Source organism: Cuculus canorus, chromosome 4, assembly GCF_017976375.1.
Source record: "Cuculus canorus isolate bCucCan1 chromosome 4, bCucCan1.pri, whole genome shotgun sequence".
Taxonomy (NCBI): Eukaryota; Metazoa; Chordata; class Aves; order Cuculiformes; family Cuculidae; genus Cuculus; species Cuculus canorus.
The window spans coordinates 59,535,596-59,551,875 of NC_071404.1; the positions used below are offsets into that span (position 1 = coordinate 59,535,596).

Genomic DNA, 16,280 nt, shown 5'->3' on the forward strand with positions numbered 1-16,280 from the left:
AGCTATACAGCGTCTATGTCAGGGTGTGGTAATAGGATATGTACACGCAAGACATGCCTTTCAAGGGTCCAATACAGGTTATGCTTAAAGCAGTCTAGCATCCACATTGCTCATGCCTCTTCGTTCAAATAACCAACACAAATACTGAAAATAAAAGAAAAGCCACCCAAGACAGATTGTATTGCTAGAATCTATTTTCCAAGCAACATTAACAGGCATAAAATGTCAGCGGCTGGCTCATGGAGTTGGAGGCAATGTACACTTGGGCTATCATTTTGCTTTCTGATGGATGGATTGCTTACCATGTATATCCTGCTCATAGCATACCAAAAGGGGAAAGTGGGGAGAGAAACAATAGAGAGATTCCTGTCATGATGGATTTGGTCATTAGTGGATGAACATACAGAATCACAGAATGGCAGGGTTGGAAGGGACCTTTGGAGATCATGCAGTCCAACTTCCCTGCTGAAGGAGATCCACCTACAACAGGTTGCACAGAATGTGTCCAGGTGGGTTTTGAATATCTCCAGAGAGGGAGATACCACAACCTATCTGGACAGCCTGTTCAGTGCTCTGTCACCCTCAATGTATAGCAGTCTTTCCTCACGTCCAGGTTGAACTCCTTGTGTTCCAGTTTGTGCCCACTGACCTTTGTCCTGTTGCAGGGCAACATTCAACAGAGTCTGGCCCCATCCTCTTGATAACTGTCCTTTAGGCACTCATAAGCATTGATAAGATCTCCTCTCAGCCTTCCCTTCTCCAGGCTAAACAGACCCAGGTCTCTCAGCCTTTCCTCATGTGATGCTCTACCCCCCTAACCATCTTCATAGCCCTCCACTGGACTCTCTCCAGTAGTTCCTGCAAGTATATTTTCTGCAGAATATTGAACTGTTCAAAGTATAGCTGCTTTCCTTCGAGATTTGTAAGAGGCATTGATATGAAACCCAGAATGGTATGGGAATACGCATTAGCTTCTTGCTGACTGCAAATGCTATTTTCCTTCTGCATTTCAGAGCTTTGTTCACCATAATGCTCAACATCCTATCCAGCCAGAGGATGAATGGATTTAGTTAATGTACAGAACAAGGAAAATGATGTAACTTTCAAAAACTGCAATGCAATCCCAATATCTTCTTTTTTTTTGCAGCAAAACTTGAGACATGGCCATTTGAGACTCAGCCGCTGAAGATCTGGCCAGAGAGAAACGGACATTTTGAAGTTAATGTAAGCATTGCCAGAATCATTTCGGCAACGTTGGGGGACCACATTGTCTGCACTGGAGCTTCCTACTTTTTACCTTTACTTTACAAATTATAATCAGAACAAGATGAGACGCAACATTTCTAATTTATCTGAGGGAAAGGGACAAACATGAACAGTCCCTGCTGGCCTCAATGGGATGATCTTTTAATGGAATCACTACACTTCTGCTTGGTTATCAGAGCAAATTAATCTCCTAATATGAGTGGTCTGAACTGCTCTTAAAAAAATAGTAAAACGAAAAGGATCAATTCCAATCCTTGGAAAAATTAAGCATAGGAGAGAACCTTTGCTGGGCCACTACTCCAAAACACCAACATGAATACTAGGACATTGGACATTTCAGAATATCACAAGCACCAGGTGATGTGGAAATAAACAGAGAGAGGAACAACTGCCTGTTTCTAGCTATGTAATCTGGGCGTATGTTACAGCAGGGTTGGATTTAGAAAGGAAAATGAAATAAAGAAAACCTACAATGGGTGTCTAAGGAAATCATTCTGAGACATATGAATGGTGGCACCAAATGCCAGGCAAAAAACAAATAACACTAACAGCTCCATAAGTCCTGCTTAAACAAATGCAATGAATAATGGAGGAAAGCGAGTAATATATTCCAGAGGATGTTTTACAAAACCCAGCAAAACCAAGCAACTTCTTGCAATCAAATTATGTATGCCTGGCATATAGTTTACTACAAATTCTAATCAGTTCTACCCTTCTAATAACATTATACAGAAAAACACACATCATTATCCATCAAGCAGATGGAGCATGATAGTCATACAAAACATATTGTAAGTTTTTTATTTTCCACTATGAGAATGTGATAAAATTATGCACTCTGGAATTAGAGATTATAAATAAATATTTTAGGCTATGCAAATCTCTGTAAATACTTCTTTCCAAAGTATTATATACACGTTTAATCATTAAAAATACTATTTTTTCTGTGGGGAGGGAGAGAGATTTTACTAGCAGATACATAGGAATACTCTCTCATCAGCACAAAGTTTTGTTGCTCACCTCCAATAATTTCAATCAAACTTTTTTCTCTCATGTCATGGCAACATTTGGGGAGCCAAGGCCTGTTGCGAAAAGGTAACGTATCCCATGGAATATGTTTATTTTGCTGTGCTTCAGGAAGTTCCATATATTCATTTAACAGGAGTGGAAACATTTCAGCAAGGCAAAGGTGCCGTGGGGCTTAATGGGAGCTGTGGTTAAGTGCTGTATGTGCCTGCTCTCTACACCCAGCTTGCTGCATCCTGCTGTCTCCCACAACCTACATTGGTTCACTGGTTGTCTCTACAGAGCATCATGAGGGACTCTGGCAAAGATGAGGGCAGATGCAAAGCAACTGCTGTCTCGTGTTCAAAGCGATACCCTGAACTTGGTGATGTCCTTTTACTATGGCAGAATGAAGACACATTTTTAACACCCAGCGGTTACAGAGCACTGTAAAATAATGCAGTTAGTGAAAGCTTTCATCACAAACTAGCTGCAAAGCTGTGTTTTCTTGGTAGGTAGCCCAAAATGTTGAAAGAGAATTCAAAAGGATCACTCTGGTGCTGCAAACTCTTCAGTGGTAACACTACAGAAGCTACAGGGCGAACAGCATGGAAGACAACCACTAAAACACCAGGCTGTGAACTGGACTGGTGAGGTCACAGTTCCAGCTATGGCAGATGTGTGGTAGCATCTCAGCCAGCTTTCCAGGGAGCCAGACTCATGGCCCTTCAGCTATAACATGTTTGAAGCTCACTCTGCCCCATGTAGGCCACTGTGAAGAGACAGGTCTTCTATAGAAACACCACAGTAAGAATAAATTTGTTTAAACAGACAACAGAATGTTTCAATACAATACATGATTCAATGTCACTTATATAAGTGGGGATATGAACAGAGGAGTTGGCTGGAGCAGAAAGCAGGTGGCAGCTGATGGAAGCAGTCTTCTTCAGAAACTGTAATTAGTTGTTGTGTTACTTTTTGTTTGCCCTCTAGGCCTGTCAATGTCAGTCAAACTACTTTGGATAAATTGGTAGAGATCCTTGAAAACTCACTCCTTCCTACCTTTATCTGTGTGGTTTATTTCCCTTCTGCAAAGTGTGACATTTGTACAAAATCAGGTTGCTATTCTCCTATTCATGGAAGGAACATGATGCAAATATCCAGACAGGGTTCAAGCCTACCCTCTGGCATGGTAATGGATCATGAGCAGCTCCACTGCTCTACAAATTTCCTTTTGCAAAGAATCAGGTTCATATATACCAATAAGGTTTCAGGAAAAATGTTTGCAGTTGAATTTAACAGAATATCAACTGCTGCCATGGCATGACCAGACATGCTAAAAACAAGCTTTAGAACTGCCACTGGCTCATTGCTACGTATGCCTTCAGACTGAGCCCTTAACTCAGTTAAAATGATAAGGGAAATTTGGAAAAAAAAAAAAAAGTCAATAAAAAGACATTGTTAGTGCTATTGCAACAAAGCTGACAAACAAAATCAAAGGCTCAATTTTCCCTTTGTTTTCCATTAGACGGTGTTGCATGATCATCTAAATTGTGCTTTGATACCAGCTTCAGCAATGTTGAAAACATTTAGGAACATTCATAATGATAAATGATGTAGCCGTTCCAATTTGCAAAGGGTCTAATGCACTCCACAGTCACCACCTATTTTACTTGCAGGTTCCGTTAATTTCATAGAACACTTAAAAAAGTAGAAGAAGAGCACAATGTTTCAGCATTGAAATGAGAAACACTCTTCGGTTAGAGAAGAAAGATGACCCTGCTAATACAGTGCCAGACCAAGACTGGGGACAGCCATCTCTGTCAATGTTATGCACTGATGAGACAAAACTTTCCCCAAGTGACTTCCCCAATAAAATACTTTTGCAAATCATTTCCTGGTGGGGAATTTGTCCTCTATCATCATAGATTGGGTTGGAGACACAGAGATAAGACGTGCCTCCTAGCTGAGCTCTGCCTGCACAAGCCTCCTTTACCCAACAGGTCCCTGGGCTCTTCACTTTCCTTTGTTGCCCCCCCCCCCATCCCTCTTGACCAGGTCCAAGCACTGCCAAGCCCCACTCACACTTTGTCTGTGCCGTAGCTCCGATAGTCCACTGCTGCTGATACAGCCACAATCAGTGCAGGCATGCCATAGCCAACCAAATAGAAGTACTTCCTCCGGGAGTGTTCGCTCTCGAAAACCTCCACTAACATGATGTAGAGTTGCACCCCTTCCAGGAACATCCAGGTGAAAGCCGACAAGAAGAAAAAATGCAGAAGGGCAGCAAAGACAGCACAGGCAATCTGTGTGCAGATTGACAAGAGGAAGAGAAGGCATTTGTACGAGGCTGAATTAATGCAACAGTCAGGATTACTCCTACTGGGAGGTTTAATAAGAATGAGAGAGTTCTTATCTTCCCTTCTCCAAAGGAAGAACTTTTTTTTCACTTGGAAAATGGGTGTGAACTACTTTGAAATAGACACAACTCTGCATATATAAATTATATTCAAATATACAGAGGTAGGTATGTACATAATCTGGCAAATAAACTTATAAAGATGTACATAGTATAAACATATTTTTACAATCTGCTTGTTAAACATACACATGTACACCATTACAAATGACACATATACAGCCTCTGAACAACCAGGGGCCCAACCCTGTGAGCGACTCATGCACAGAACTAAGGCAGCACCACACAGTCAAACATCCCATACGCACTGGGATGAGAGCCTGTTGCAGAAGCAGGAAGCACTTTGCCTCTTACCGGCTGGTCAGTCCGGTTGATGCCAATGAGGAAGAGAAGTTCTGCCACAAATAGGCTGATGCACAAGTTCTTGTGAATTGTGTTGCGGTCACTCTGCAGCCCATGGAAGAAGCAGAAGGTGAAGATGCAGATCAGGAGGCAGACCAGTGAGAGCAGGATGCCAACCCACGTGATAAAGTCCAGAAGTAGGTCATGGACTGCATCACTGTGCTGGAGGTGAAACAAACACACACACAAAATCATCGGTCACATGATGCAGGACTTCTAATTCATATCAGACACAGACTGAGGTTCTCTGAGAGCCTTCCCCAAATACTTGTATCCACTCACTAAGCTGTGGTGCAAGAGACGAGTAGCAGAAAGACTAAATGGACTTAGACGTAAATGCTGCATCAAGAAAGCTGCACCTGAAACACAGACTCCAAAGTGTCTGGCAAATTGCAGGTGCCCTGAAGAGACTCAGACACCGAGACAGACTAGAAACAATGAAGCTGTTGTTGAATACAACAACATATGTTGATGTCATAGAGCTAGCCTTGTGTTCAGCTCCATCTTTCACAAATGCAGCAAAGGAATGGATGCACACTATAAGAAAACATCAAACACTGTGATTCCAGGGCAAAAATGTTTCATGCTAACAACTAATGGAGATTACATTAAAACCACTTACCAAAAGTGAAAAATCCCTCTTTTTATTTTCAAAGAGACATATGAGCTTGGAGGCTTCGCACAGAAAGAGATTGCTTAAATGTTTTGGTTTATTCTTTTTTCACCAGGGAAGGAGAAATAAAATTTGCTTTTTCTTTTTCAAACCCTGAAGCTATATTTTAAAACTCCTGGGAAGTCAGACTGATCCCTGGAATGCTACCCAGAAAAAACTACAGACCTTTTAATGTGAATTTGCTTTTAAATTGTAACAGAACTGTGATTTTAAGACAGCCTGGAAAGTAGTGATTTCCTATGATGAACTTGTTATGTGGTTTTACCCTAAAGCCATGCAAACATTGCAGCTGCAAAGACAGGCAACCCAGCAACAAAGTTTTGTGAGGGTGATATAGATGTGCCTTGAGTCCGCTGATAAAACACTAAGTAAAGCTCCTGGGCTGTACACTGCATGTCTCTCCCAGGAAGAGGAGGGAAGTGCTAGGACCCTGACACTGAGAGATTCCCACCACTTTATTTCCTATTCAGGCTGTAAAATTCGCCAATAACTCCCCAAGTTTCCATCAGATGTGACAAGATTAGAGATATCATTACTTACTAAAATGTAACTAAGAAATGAGAAATACATGGTGAAATGGCTGCTCAGGCGTAAGTGGTTAGAGTCAATAAGCAAAGAGAAAGATTGGCTGCACACATCTGAGGGCATTCCAAAAAGACCAGAGATGTTTGAAACCTAACTTTGTGGTCCACCAGGTTGTGTTTTAAGTGGTTTTCACATTCCCTCCACATCAAGCACTTTGATGACTGGCATTACATAGGCTGGCAAATACAACAGTGTCACACTTCAAAAGCCAGGACAAATTGGAAATATTTTCCTTCCCGTGGGATAAAAGCTTATGACAGATGGAAGGAAAAGGTGATTAATGTATCCATTTTCTTTGTCTGCTTGCCAATGATAAAGTCACATCAAATGTCAGGCTTTTCCTGATATACACTCTGCTATGTCAGCACCAGTGAGAAACAAATCTTTCAGCTCTTTTGCTTTATCAGCATGAGTGATAGGCATCAAATGATAATGAAGGATGGGGAGTGACTCTCCCCTCCATCTTTTCCATGCTGGAAATTTAGTCTCCAGAGATTCCTGGAGGTGGAGAGATGAGGGCTCCTTTCTCCAAATGGCCTTGCAGCTTTTCCTGAACATTTTCAATATCTAAGGAACTAGGGAATCACAAGTCCAACAGAGAGGCAAGAAATCATTGTGTGCTTACTGTAGATCATAACAGAAATGCCTATTCCAGCCTGCAATTCCAGCAGCACCCACGAAACTGAGAAGAGGAAGTGCAGGTCATTTTCCTGGTGGCCATACATTACTTTATCTCAGTGTCATTCCAGCTCATCCACCCATCTTTAATCAGTGTAAAAATCGTTAATGCAAACCTTGAACCTTGCAAATCATTCTTTCTTTCACCTGAGGCTCCTGAAGAAAGGCAGGAGGACATTTCCCTGAGCAGCCCTCTCCACTCACCTGATTAGATTCTCCTAATGGGCTGAAGTGAACAGGAGTTCATGGGCTAAGCAAGAGGGGCAAGGCAGCTAACATGGGCAGATGCAAGGAGACTTTGCAGATCAGGCAGATTTGATCAGATGCATCTATCCAGATACAGTCAATGGGACAGATTCATCTATCTTAAGATAAAGTTAGCCTGGCACAGGGAAAGCTCTCTGAGGGCTTCTTTCACCATGTGAGTTGAATCTCACAGGCCTCAGCTCCTGTATCTCTATCACAAAACCATAACAATGCTGACTTTAAGATACAATGCAGGAATTAGGGATGGTTTTGCTCGGGATCTTGCCATATAGGTTCACAGCTTTCCTTAGGGAAGGATTGCTTGCCCACAAAGCTTAGCATGCTTAGTAAGAATCACAGACTTAATCGCTGTATTATTATCACTCTTACTACTCTTCTTTTTAATATTAATCCTAATGATAATACTGATTTTATGCATATACCCATCCCTGGAGTGCTAGGAAACAACCATAAAAACAACTTCTCCATAATTACAACCTCTCTCCCCAAATTCAACAAACTCACAAAAGAACAAAAAAGAAGGTATTAAAAACAATAAAACAGGGACAAGAGTAGTTTAAAAACACCTCAAGGGGGGAAATATAAATTTGTAGTTTTTCTAGTAAAGTCCACGAGAAGAAGTCAGCTGGATTTCAAAGGCTGGGTACACTCTTTCTTGTTTGGGATGACCAATTTCAGTTGTCATAGTTGTCAAGACTCCTTTGGGTCAAGGAGGAGTTGCTAAGCACTGGCACCCTTTCCTTGGCAGTGCCAACTGCCCCCAGACCAGGCACATCCAGAGCTTTTACACTAGCAAGTCCAATAAGGAAATTTGCCTTGCAGGAGACTGACTCTTCTAAAATACTGTGCTGCTACAGGCCACAAAGCAGAATAATATGGGAAAAGAAGAAATCATGGTAATCACTTTTCAAAGCCATGAGTATATCCTTGCCATCACACAATCCAATATTGGACAATTTCCTAACAGCATCAATCAAACACCTCCTTGCCCAAATGCACCATGGCTGTTAAGACTGGTGCTACATAGCCCAGCACGCAAACCACTGAGCTTTGTTACTATTAAGCTATGCTAGCTTTACAAGTAAGCTGACACACAGATTATTTTCAACACAGGAACAACTTATTGAGTAACTGAAAGAAATAAAATAATCCAACTCAGTGAAAGGGTTCCTATATTAAGTACATTTTACATTTATGCTTTAGGCATGAGTCTGACCCAAAGCCCAGTGAAAGATTTCCCTGGCTTTGGAATAAAGCACCACTTTTGCTCTGGTGGGGCCCAAAGCAGCAGGAGGAGAGCACTGACGGAAACCTACACAGGAGGAGTTACAGGACCCCTGATAGCAACCACAGCAGGGTGAACAGGCAGTCTAGATATTATCCAGGCTGGGAAAATCAATGAGCAGCTCTGGCAGTGCCTGTACACCAGAGTTGAGCTAATAAAAACAGATCCCAGGGAATGTCAGTGTATGACAGAATGGCTCTCCCTGAGATGAACAGCCATTTCATCTCTTATTAAAAATATCAGTAGAAGAAAGCAGCAGCCAAACTGAGCTGCCAGCAGCAAAGAATGCATTCTTTTGCCTAATCTGTCCCTCCAGGAATGGAAGGAGTAATATGTTTGAGGGTGAAGGAATAAGCAAGCAGTAAATAAAACACAGTATCACTGACTCGTTCAGATGTGACCACTTGGCGCCTGGTGGGAGCTGGCAGTGTGCTGGGCTGGGCATAGACCCAAATGGGACAGGTTTGAACTTCTGTGCATCGCTGATGCTGCTCCTCAGGTTTGTAGCTATCTGGGGCTGTAAAGGCTCGCTCTGCCCTTTTTTCCTCATCACTTTTGAGAAAAGATTACTGCTATGACCTGGCTGTAATGCTTTGTGGCTAAGTGCAAACATAAGAGTGAAGTAATTTTGTAGATAGGCCAAAAGCATCAGCTGGGCTGTTTGGACTGGGAGGAAACCCCAAGGGCTTCCGCGGTGCATCTGGGCTAGCTAATGGCATCACTTGCAGTGGCTATGCAGGTATGAGAGGTTTCAAGGGGGGTTCCCTGCTCTGCGGCTAAGAGGGATATGCTGGGAGGATACCTCTACTTCAGCACCTGTCCTCTCCCTTTTCCCCGAGGATGCACCAAGGGAGGCAGGCAGCTCTGCTCCACAGCAAATAACGGCACTCACAGACATGGTACACATCCTCTCTGTGCTCTGCAAAAGTGATACTGACATGGGCACCAGCAGGTCCTAACCTAGGAATAAAAAAAGCATAATTCCCACTTGAAGCCCCTGTGCAACATCACTGTCTTCCAACTAGGGCCATTTAAAATAAAGCTAAGATCCCTGAGCACTTCTACAAGGTGGTTTAACCACCTTTCCTCTCCTTGCTTTAGTCCTCAAAGCTACCCTTGTATTCTGCATGGGCCACACAGATCATCTTCCTCCTCCTCTGCCTTCTTCTGCAAGATGAAGGCCTCTTAGCCTTGCAGAACTTGTAGAACCCTTGTAGAACTTCCCCCCAGAATGCTACAGCCTTTCAGTGACTGCCAGAAGTGTCCAGCACAAGCTGCAGAAATCCTCATGGCCAGAACAAAGTGATATGGGGGCAGATGTGCACAGAGAAATAGGTCAAGATCTCAACTCATCATGTGTTACAAATAGTACTGGGGATACGGCATGTGGCAAGAACCCAGTGTTGCCGTCATACTCATTGATGTCACAGCAACTTAGATGCAGTTGAGGTGAGATTCAGTCATGGAGAGGAGGAGAGGCTTGGGACACTAACTGCATCCATCATCCTGCCCTTCTGTGCTGGCTGGACTTAGAAAAGTTGGTGCAGCTCTGCTTACTCAATAAGGCATCTCCAATATGAGAAATGAGCTATAGAGGCTGTGCCAAACTCAGTGTAGACATCTATTCAGCCAAGCTGTCAGCTTTTTAATTTGAGTTCACGGAAAAAATCTGGTCAGAGTACCATCAGCTTCTGCTGTCACACCGATGGTCTTACTCAGGCTGCTGTCAAGAGACAGCTGCGACATTGCTCCACCACAACACAGTCCCTGCTTTGATTTTGATCCCTGCGTTCACCCTGCTCTCAGCCAGAAAGGAAGGGGGCACCAAGAAACAGGGCAAGGCTTGCCCTTGCACAATTAAGTCACTTCCAAATGCGAGTGACTTGAATTGTGCATTTTAGGATAGAGGACAGGAGGGCAATGTCTCCATGCTCTGCAGCACAGCTCCTTACTGTGCAACTAGCCCTGGCTCACAGATCAGAGAGTCAAGAAGGGTAATGCTGAGCAAATAGGTACCTGTTGAACTGGAGGGAAGACAAGTCATGGCTAGTAAGTTGCTTGTACTTATATTTTTGATACCTGTAAGCGCTGAGCTAAGAAACTGCAAATTCAAGGGCTCAGAGAACATAGGCGCAGATTACTTGACCTAATAGGTATATTTAACCAAAGGTATACCCAAATGTGCTGTTTACAACTCCTTATTCTCGGAGTTCATCAAAGTCACAGATTACTGCTCCTAACACAAGCTCAGATACTGCTGCATTTTGAATTTTAAAATCTCATTGAAAACAAGAACATTCAGTAAGTTTTCTGCTTAATTAAAACAGTTATTATTTAAAAACTACTAAAATTTCAGTAATTTAATTCTGTAGCTGGGGTGTTTTTACAGTCTTGCACCCACTTCTGCTTTCATTCACTGCTGTTCAACACCAATATTATATACCAAATATCTGAAATGGCTGTATTGCTTTGGGCAATGGATCACTGCATTCCATTTAGACTTTAAACATTTTTATTCCTTTCTCTCCTTAGCTTGCCCTATGCTTCCATTCCCCAAACAATTAGTACAGTGTAATATGTTTGTGGTATAGAATAACATCTGAAACCTTCCGACGAATTGCTATAGTTAAAACACCTTTCCTTTCCCCCCTCTTTCTCTCTTGCTTTATTTTTTTATTTATTTTTAAAAGAAGAGTAAGCTCTGGCATTCACTACATACTGATAAGCAACATTTATCTACCCTGAGGTAACTTTGCTTATTCTGCTTTCGGTGTTTTTTTAATTGCATTTTCTCACTAGCTCTGAACATTTTTCTGGCTGCACGTTTATCCCATGGTACATTTAAGATGCATCTGCTATAATTAATATGATGCAAAGTGCAAGCTTATATAAAAAACAGCCAAGAAATTTTGAACACTTCTGCAGCAATTATATAGCTGGAACGCCTTACTTAACTACGGGCTTTCTCACATGGCATGGGAACCACCTCGTTTTCATAGCATTTAAAGGTCATAACAAATATCCTACGGATTCAAACAGTAGATGAATATTTAGCATAGGTCTCATCTGTGTTAAACATATGTAATAATTTAATAAAATATCTATGAGACTTTTCCCATAACACAGGCGAAATGGACTTATTAGCTGATGAAAACATTGATATGTTTCCAAGTCCTTTTGTTTCCAAGTTCCCTTGGGAAACAGTGCTGAAGGGCAGAAAGGTCCAGGAAGGCTGGGCATATTTCAATAAAAAAGTCTTAAAGGCATAGGAGCAGGCTGCCCCCACGCGCTGCAAGACGAACCAGAGCGGAAGGTGAACGGCCTGGCTGAACACGGAGCTTTTACTGGGACTCAGGTTCACTTATCACTTTTGGAAGAAGGGGCAGGCAACTCAAAAAGAGTACAAGGATCTTGTTAGGTTATGCAGAGAGGAAAGTAGAAAGGCAAAAGCCCAGATAGAACTCAATCTGGCCACCATTGCAAGAGAAAACAAAAATGTTTTTACAAATGTATTAACAATAAAAAGAGAGCCCAGGAGAATCTTCATTCTTTATTGGAAATATAGAGGAACATTGCCACTAAGGATGAGGAAAAGACTGAGGTACTTAATGCATTCTTTGCCTTAGTCTTTAATAGTCAGACAAGTTAATGACAGAGTATTCAGCCCCCTGAGCTGGAAGACAGAGATCACAGAATCACAGAATCACCAGGTTGGAAAGGACCCACTGGATCATCGAGTCCAACCATTCCTAACACCCCCTAAACCATGTCCCTAAGCACTTCATCCACCCGTTCCTCAAACACCTCCAGGGAAGGCGACTCGACCACCTCCCTGGGCAGCCTGTTCCAGTACCCAATGACTCTTACTGTGAAGAATTTTTTTCTGATATCCAACCTGAACCTCCCCTGGTGGAGCTTCAGGCCATTCCCTCTTGTCCTGTCCCCTGTCACTTGGGAGAAGAGGCCAGCTCCCTCCTCTCCACAACCTCCTTTCAGGTAGTTGTAGAGAGTAATAAGGTCTCCCCTCAGCCTCCTCTTCTCCAGGCTAAACAACCCCAGCTCCCTCAGCCGCTCCTCGTAAGGCTTGTTCTCCAGCCCCCTCACCAGCTTCGTTGCTCTTCTCTGGACACGCTCCAGAGCCTCAACATCCTTCTTGTGGTGAGGGGCCCAGAACTGAACACAGTATTCGAGGTGCGGTCTTACCAGTGCCGAGTACAGAGGGAGAATAACCTCCCTGGACCTGCTGGTGACCCCATTTCTGATACAAGCCAAGATGCCATTGGCTTTCTTGGCCACCTGGGCACATTGCTGGCTCATGTTCAGTCGGCTGTCAACCAACACCCCCAGGTCCTTCTCTTCCGTGCAGCTCTCCAGCCACTCTTCCCCCAGTCTGTAGCACTGCATAGGGTTGTTGTGCCCCAAGTGCAGGACCCGGCATTTGGTCTTGCTAAACCTCATCCCATTGGCCTCAGCCCAGCGGTCCAGCCTGTTCAGACCCCTCTGCAGAGCCTCCCTACCCTCCAGCAGATCCACACTTCCTCCCAGCTTAGTGTCATCTGCAAACTTGCTGAGGGGGCACTCAATGCCTTCATCCAGGTCATTGATAAAGACATTGAACAGGGCTGGACCCAGTCCTGAGCCCTGAGGAACCCCACTTGTGACTGGCCTCCAGCTGGAGTTAACTCCATTGACCACCACTCTCTGGGCCCGGCCATCCAACCAGTTTTCAACCCAGGAGAGTGTGCGCCTGTCCAGGCCAGAGGCTGACAGTTTCTGAAGCAGAATGCTGTGAGAAACTGTGTCAAAGGCTTTACTGAAGTCCAAGAAGACTACATCCACAGCCTTTCCCCCACCCAGTAGTCGAGTGATTTTGTCATAGAAGGTGATCAGGTTAGTTTGGCAAGATCTGCCCTTTGTAAACCCATGTTGACTGGGCCTGATCACCCGGTTCTCTTGCATGTGCTTCATGATAGCACTCAAGATTACCTGTTCCATGACTTTCCCTGGCACTGAGGTGAGACTGACAGGCCTGTAGTTCCCCAGATCCTCTCTGCAACCCTTCTTGTATATGGGCACAACATCAGCCAGCCTCCAGTCTAGTGGAACTTCCCCAGTCAGCCAGGACCTCTGGAAGATGATGGATAGGGATTTGGAAAGGACATCCGCCAGCTCCTTCAATACTCTTGGGTGGATCCCATCCGGCCCCATAGACTTGTGGGAGTCCAGCTGGGCAAGCAAGTCTCTAACCGCCTCCTCTTGGATCATGGGAGCCTCATTCTGCTCCTCTAACTCCTGGGTTTGTACACAGAGGGAACAACTTTCCTTGCTATTAAAGACTGAGGCAAAGAACACATTAAGTACCTCAGCCTTGTCCTTATCCCCTGTCACTGTTATTCCTTCTGCATCCAATAGGGACTGGATATTCTCCCTTGTCCTCCTTTTCCTGTTAATGTATTTGTAGAAAGACTTTTTGTTGTCTTTCACAGACTTAGCCAATTTGATTTCTAGTTGGGCCTTGGCCCTCCTGATTTTTTCCCTGCACGATCTCACTTCCTCCCTGTAGTCCACCCAAGATGCCTGTCCTTTCCTCCAAAGCACATAGAGCTTCTTCTTATTATTGACACAATATGGATGGAAAGCAGAATAAACCCCTCACAATCCAGGAGGAATCAGTTAATGACCTGCTACACCACCTAGACACTCAAAAGTCTATGGGGCCAGATGGGATCCACCCAAGAGTACTGAGGGAACTGGCAGAGGAGCTTGTGAAGCCACTCTCCCTCATTTATCAGCAGACCCGGTTACCAGGGGAGGACCCAAACAACTGGAGACTGGCCAATGTGACATTCATCTACAAGAAGGGCCAGAAAGAGGGTCCGGGGAACTACAGGCCTGTCAACCTGACCTTGGTACCAGGGAAGACTACGCAGCTGATCATCTTTAAGGTCATCAGGTGGCACTTTCAGGATAACCAGGATCAGTCAGCATGAGTTCATGAATGGCAAGTCCTGTCTGACTAATCTGATCTTCCTCTATGACCAGGTGACCCACATAGCAGATGAGGGATATGCTGTGCAAATCATCTACTTGGACTTCAGTAAAGCTTTTGACACTGTCTCTCACAGCATTCTCCTGGAGAAACTTGTGGCTTATGGCTTATATAGGCATACCCTTTGCTGGGTGAAAAACTGTCTGGCTGGCTGATCATAAAGAGTTGTGGTGAACAGAGTTAAATACAGTTGGCAACCGGTCACAAGCGGTGTTGCTCAGGGCTCCATATCAGGACCAGTTCTGTTTAATGTCTTTATTAATGATCTAGATGAGGGGATTAAGTGCTCCCTCAGTAAGTCTGCAGACTTATTGCACTTGGGTCACAAAACCCCCATGCGATGCTACAGGCTTGTGGAAGAACGGCTGGAAAGCTGCCTGGTGGAAAAGGATCTGTGGGTGCTGGTTGACACCCAGCTGAACCAGCAGCATGCTCAGGTGGCCAAGAGGGCAAATGACATCCTGGCTTGTACCAGAAATGGTGTGGTCAGCAGGAGCAGGGAAGTGATCATACCCTGTACTCAATGCTGGTGAGGCTACAGCTCGAATACTGTGTTCAGCTATGGCCCCACAGTAAAAGAAGGAAGTTGAGTTGCTGGAGCATCTGCACAGATGGGCAGCAAAGCTGGTGAAGGGTCTGTAGACAAGTCTTATGAAGAGTGGCTGAGGGAACTGGGGTTGTTTAGCCTGGAGAAGAGAAGGCTGAGGGGAGACATTGCTGTCTATAGCTACTTGAAAGGAGGTTGTAGTGACTTGGATGTTGGTCTCTTCTCCACAGTAACTAGAGATAGGACAAGAGGAAATGGCGCTGGATCATGCCAGGGGAGGTTTAGACTGAATATTGGAAGAAAAATATTTACTGAAAGAGTGGTGAAGCATTGGAACAGGGAAGTGATGGAGTCTCCATCCCTGGAGGTGTTTTAAACAGTGTAGTTATGGCACTTCAGGACATAGTTTAGTAGGTGTGGTGGTGTTGGGCTTATGGTTGGACTTGATCATCTTAGAGGTCTTTTCCAACCTTAATGATTCTATGATTCTATTCTATAAGTCTTAACATCTTTATCCAAAGGGAGGTTCTCATTCTTCCCAGTAAACTGTCCAAAAGGGTAATGAATGCTGCAGGTCTGTAAGGTCATCCATTACCAGCAGGATACATCAGCGAGGTCCAGCTCTTAGATCATTGCAGTCCTGCTGTTGTCTTCCCATGCCAGCTGGGGCTCTGACAGCAGCTGCAGGGCTACTTGCAGGTGTGGGACCATCACTCTTGCCAGCAGCTATGCATTCTTCCTGTGTGCACAGCAGGCTCTTAGTCTTGCTCATCTTTATTTACCTCACTGAAATATATGGATAAATAAGAAACTCTGTGCCCACTTGATTTTAACAGGCAGAAAGCATCTTCAAATTAATATTTCCTCCTCTTAATCAGGTACAGCCCTATTAAGACTGGAATTGCTCCTAACAACTTCTACTTTTGAAGTACGTCAATAAATCTTTGCCAGCGTGGTCAGCCAATGTCATTTTCTACCCTTTAGGACAAAGACATATTGTTGCTTTATGGTAGAGAGCCAGGCGGCCACCATTCAGCTCCCTAGCAGTGCTCACCTTCCAGCTCCACCTTGCCACATACACTCTGCTAACAGTTGAATTCCAGG

The 16,280-nt window shown here is 44.0% G+C and overlaps 1 protein-coding gene across 18 annotated transcripts in view; it reads right to left on the reverse strand.

The window, feature by feature from the left end:
- The window catches only part of ADGRL3 (adhesion G protein-coupled receptor L3), a 532,152-nt gene that overhangs the window by 62,704 nt on the left and 453,168 nt on the right, over positions 1 to 16,280 (reverse strand). For all 18 annotated transcript variants that reach the window (XM_054064759.1, XM_054064762.1, XM_054064751.1 and 15 more), the window contains 2 exons: positions 5,045 to 5,254; positions 4,357 to 4,577 (listed from right to left, as the gene is read on the reverse strand). In XM_054064759.1, the coding sequence (XP_053920734.1) occupies positions 4,357 to 4,577; positions 5,045 to 5,254 (431 nt within the window). The remainder of the gene's footprint in view (positions 1 to 4,356; positions 4,578 to 5,044; positions 5,255 to 16,280) is intronic.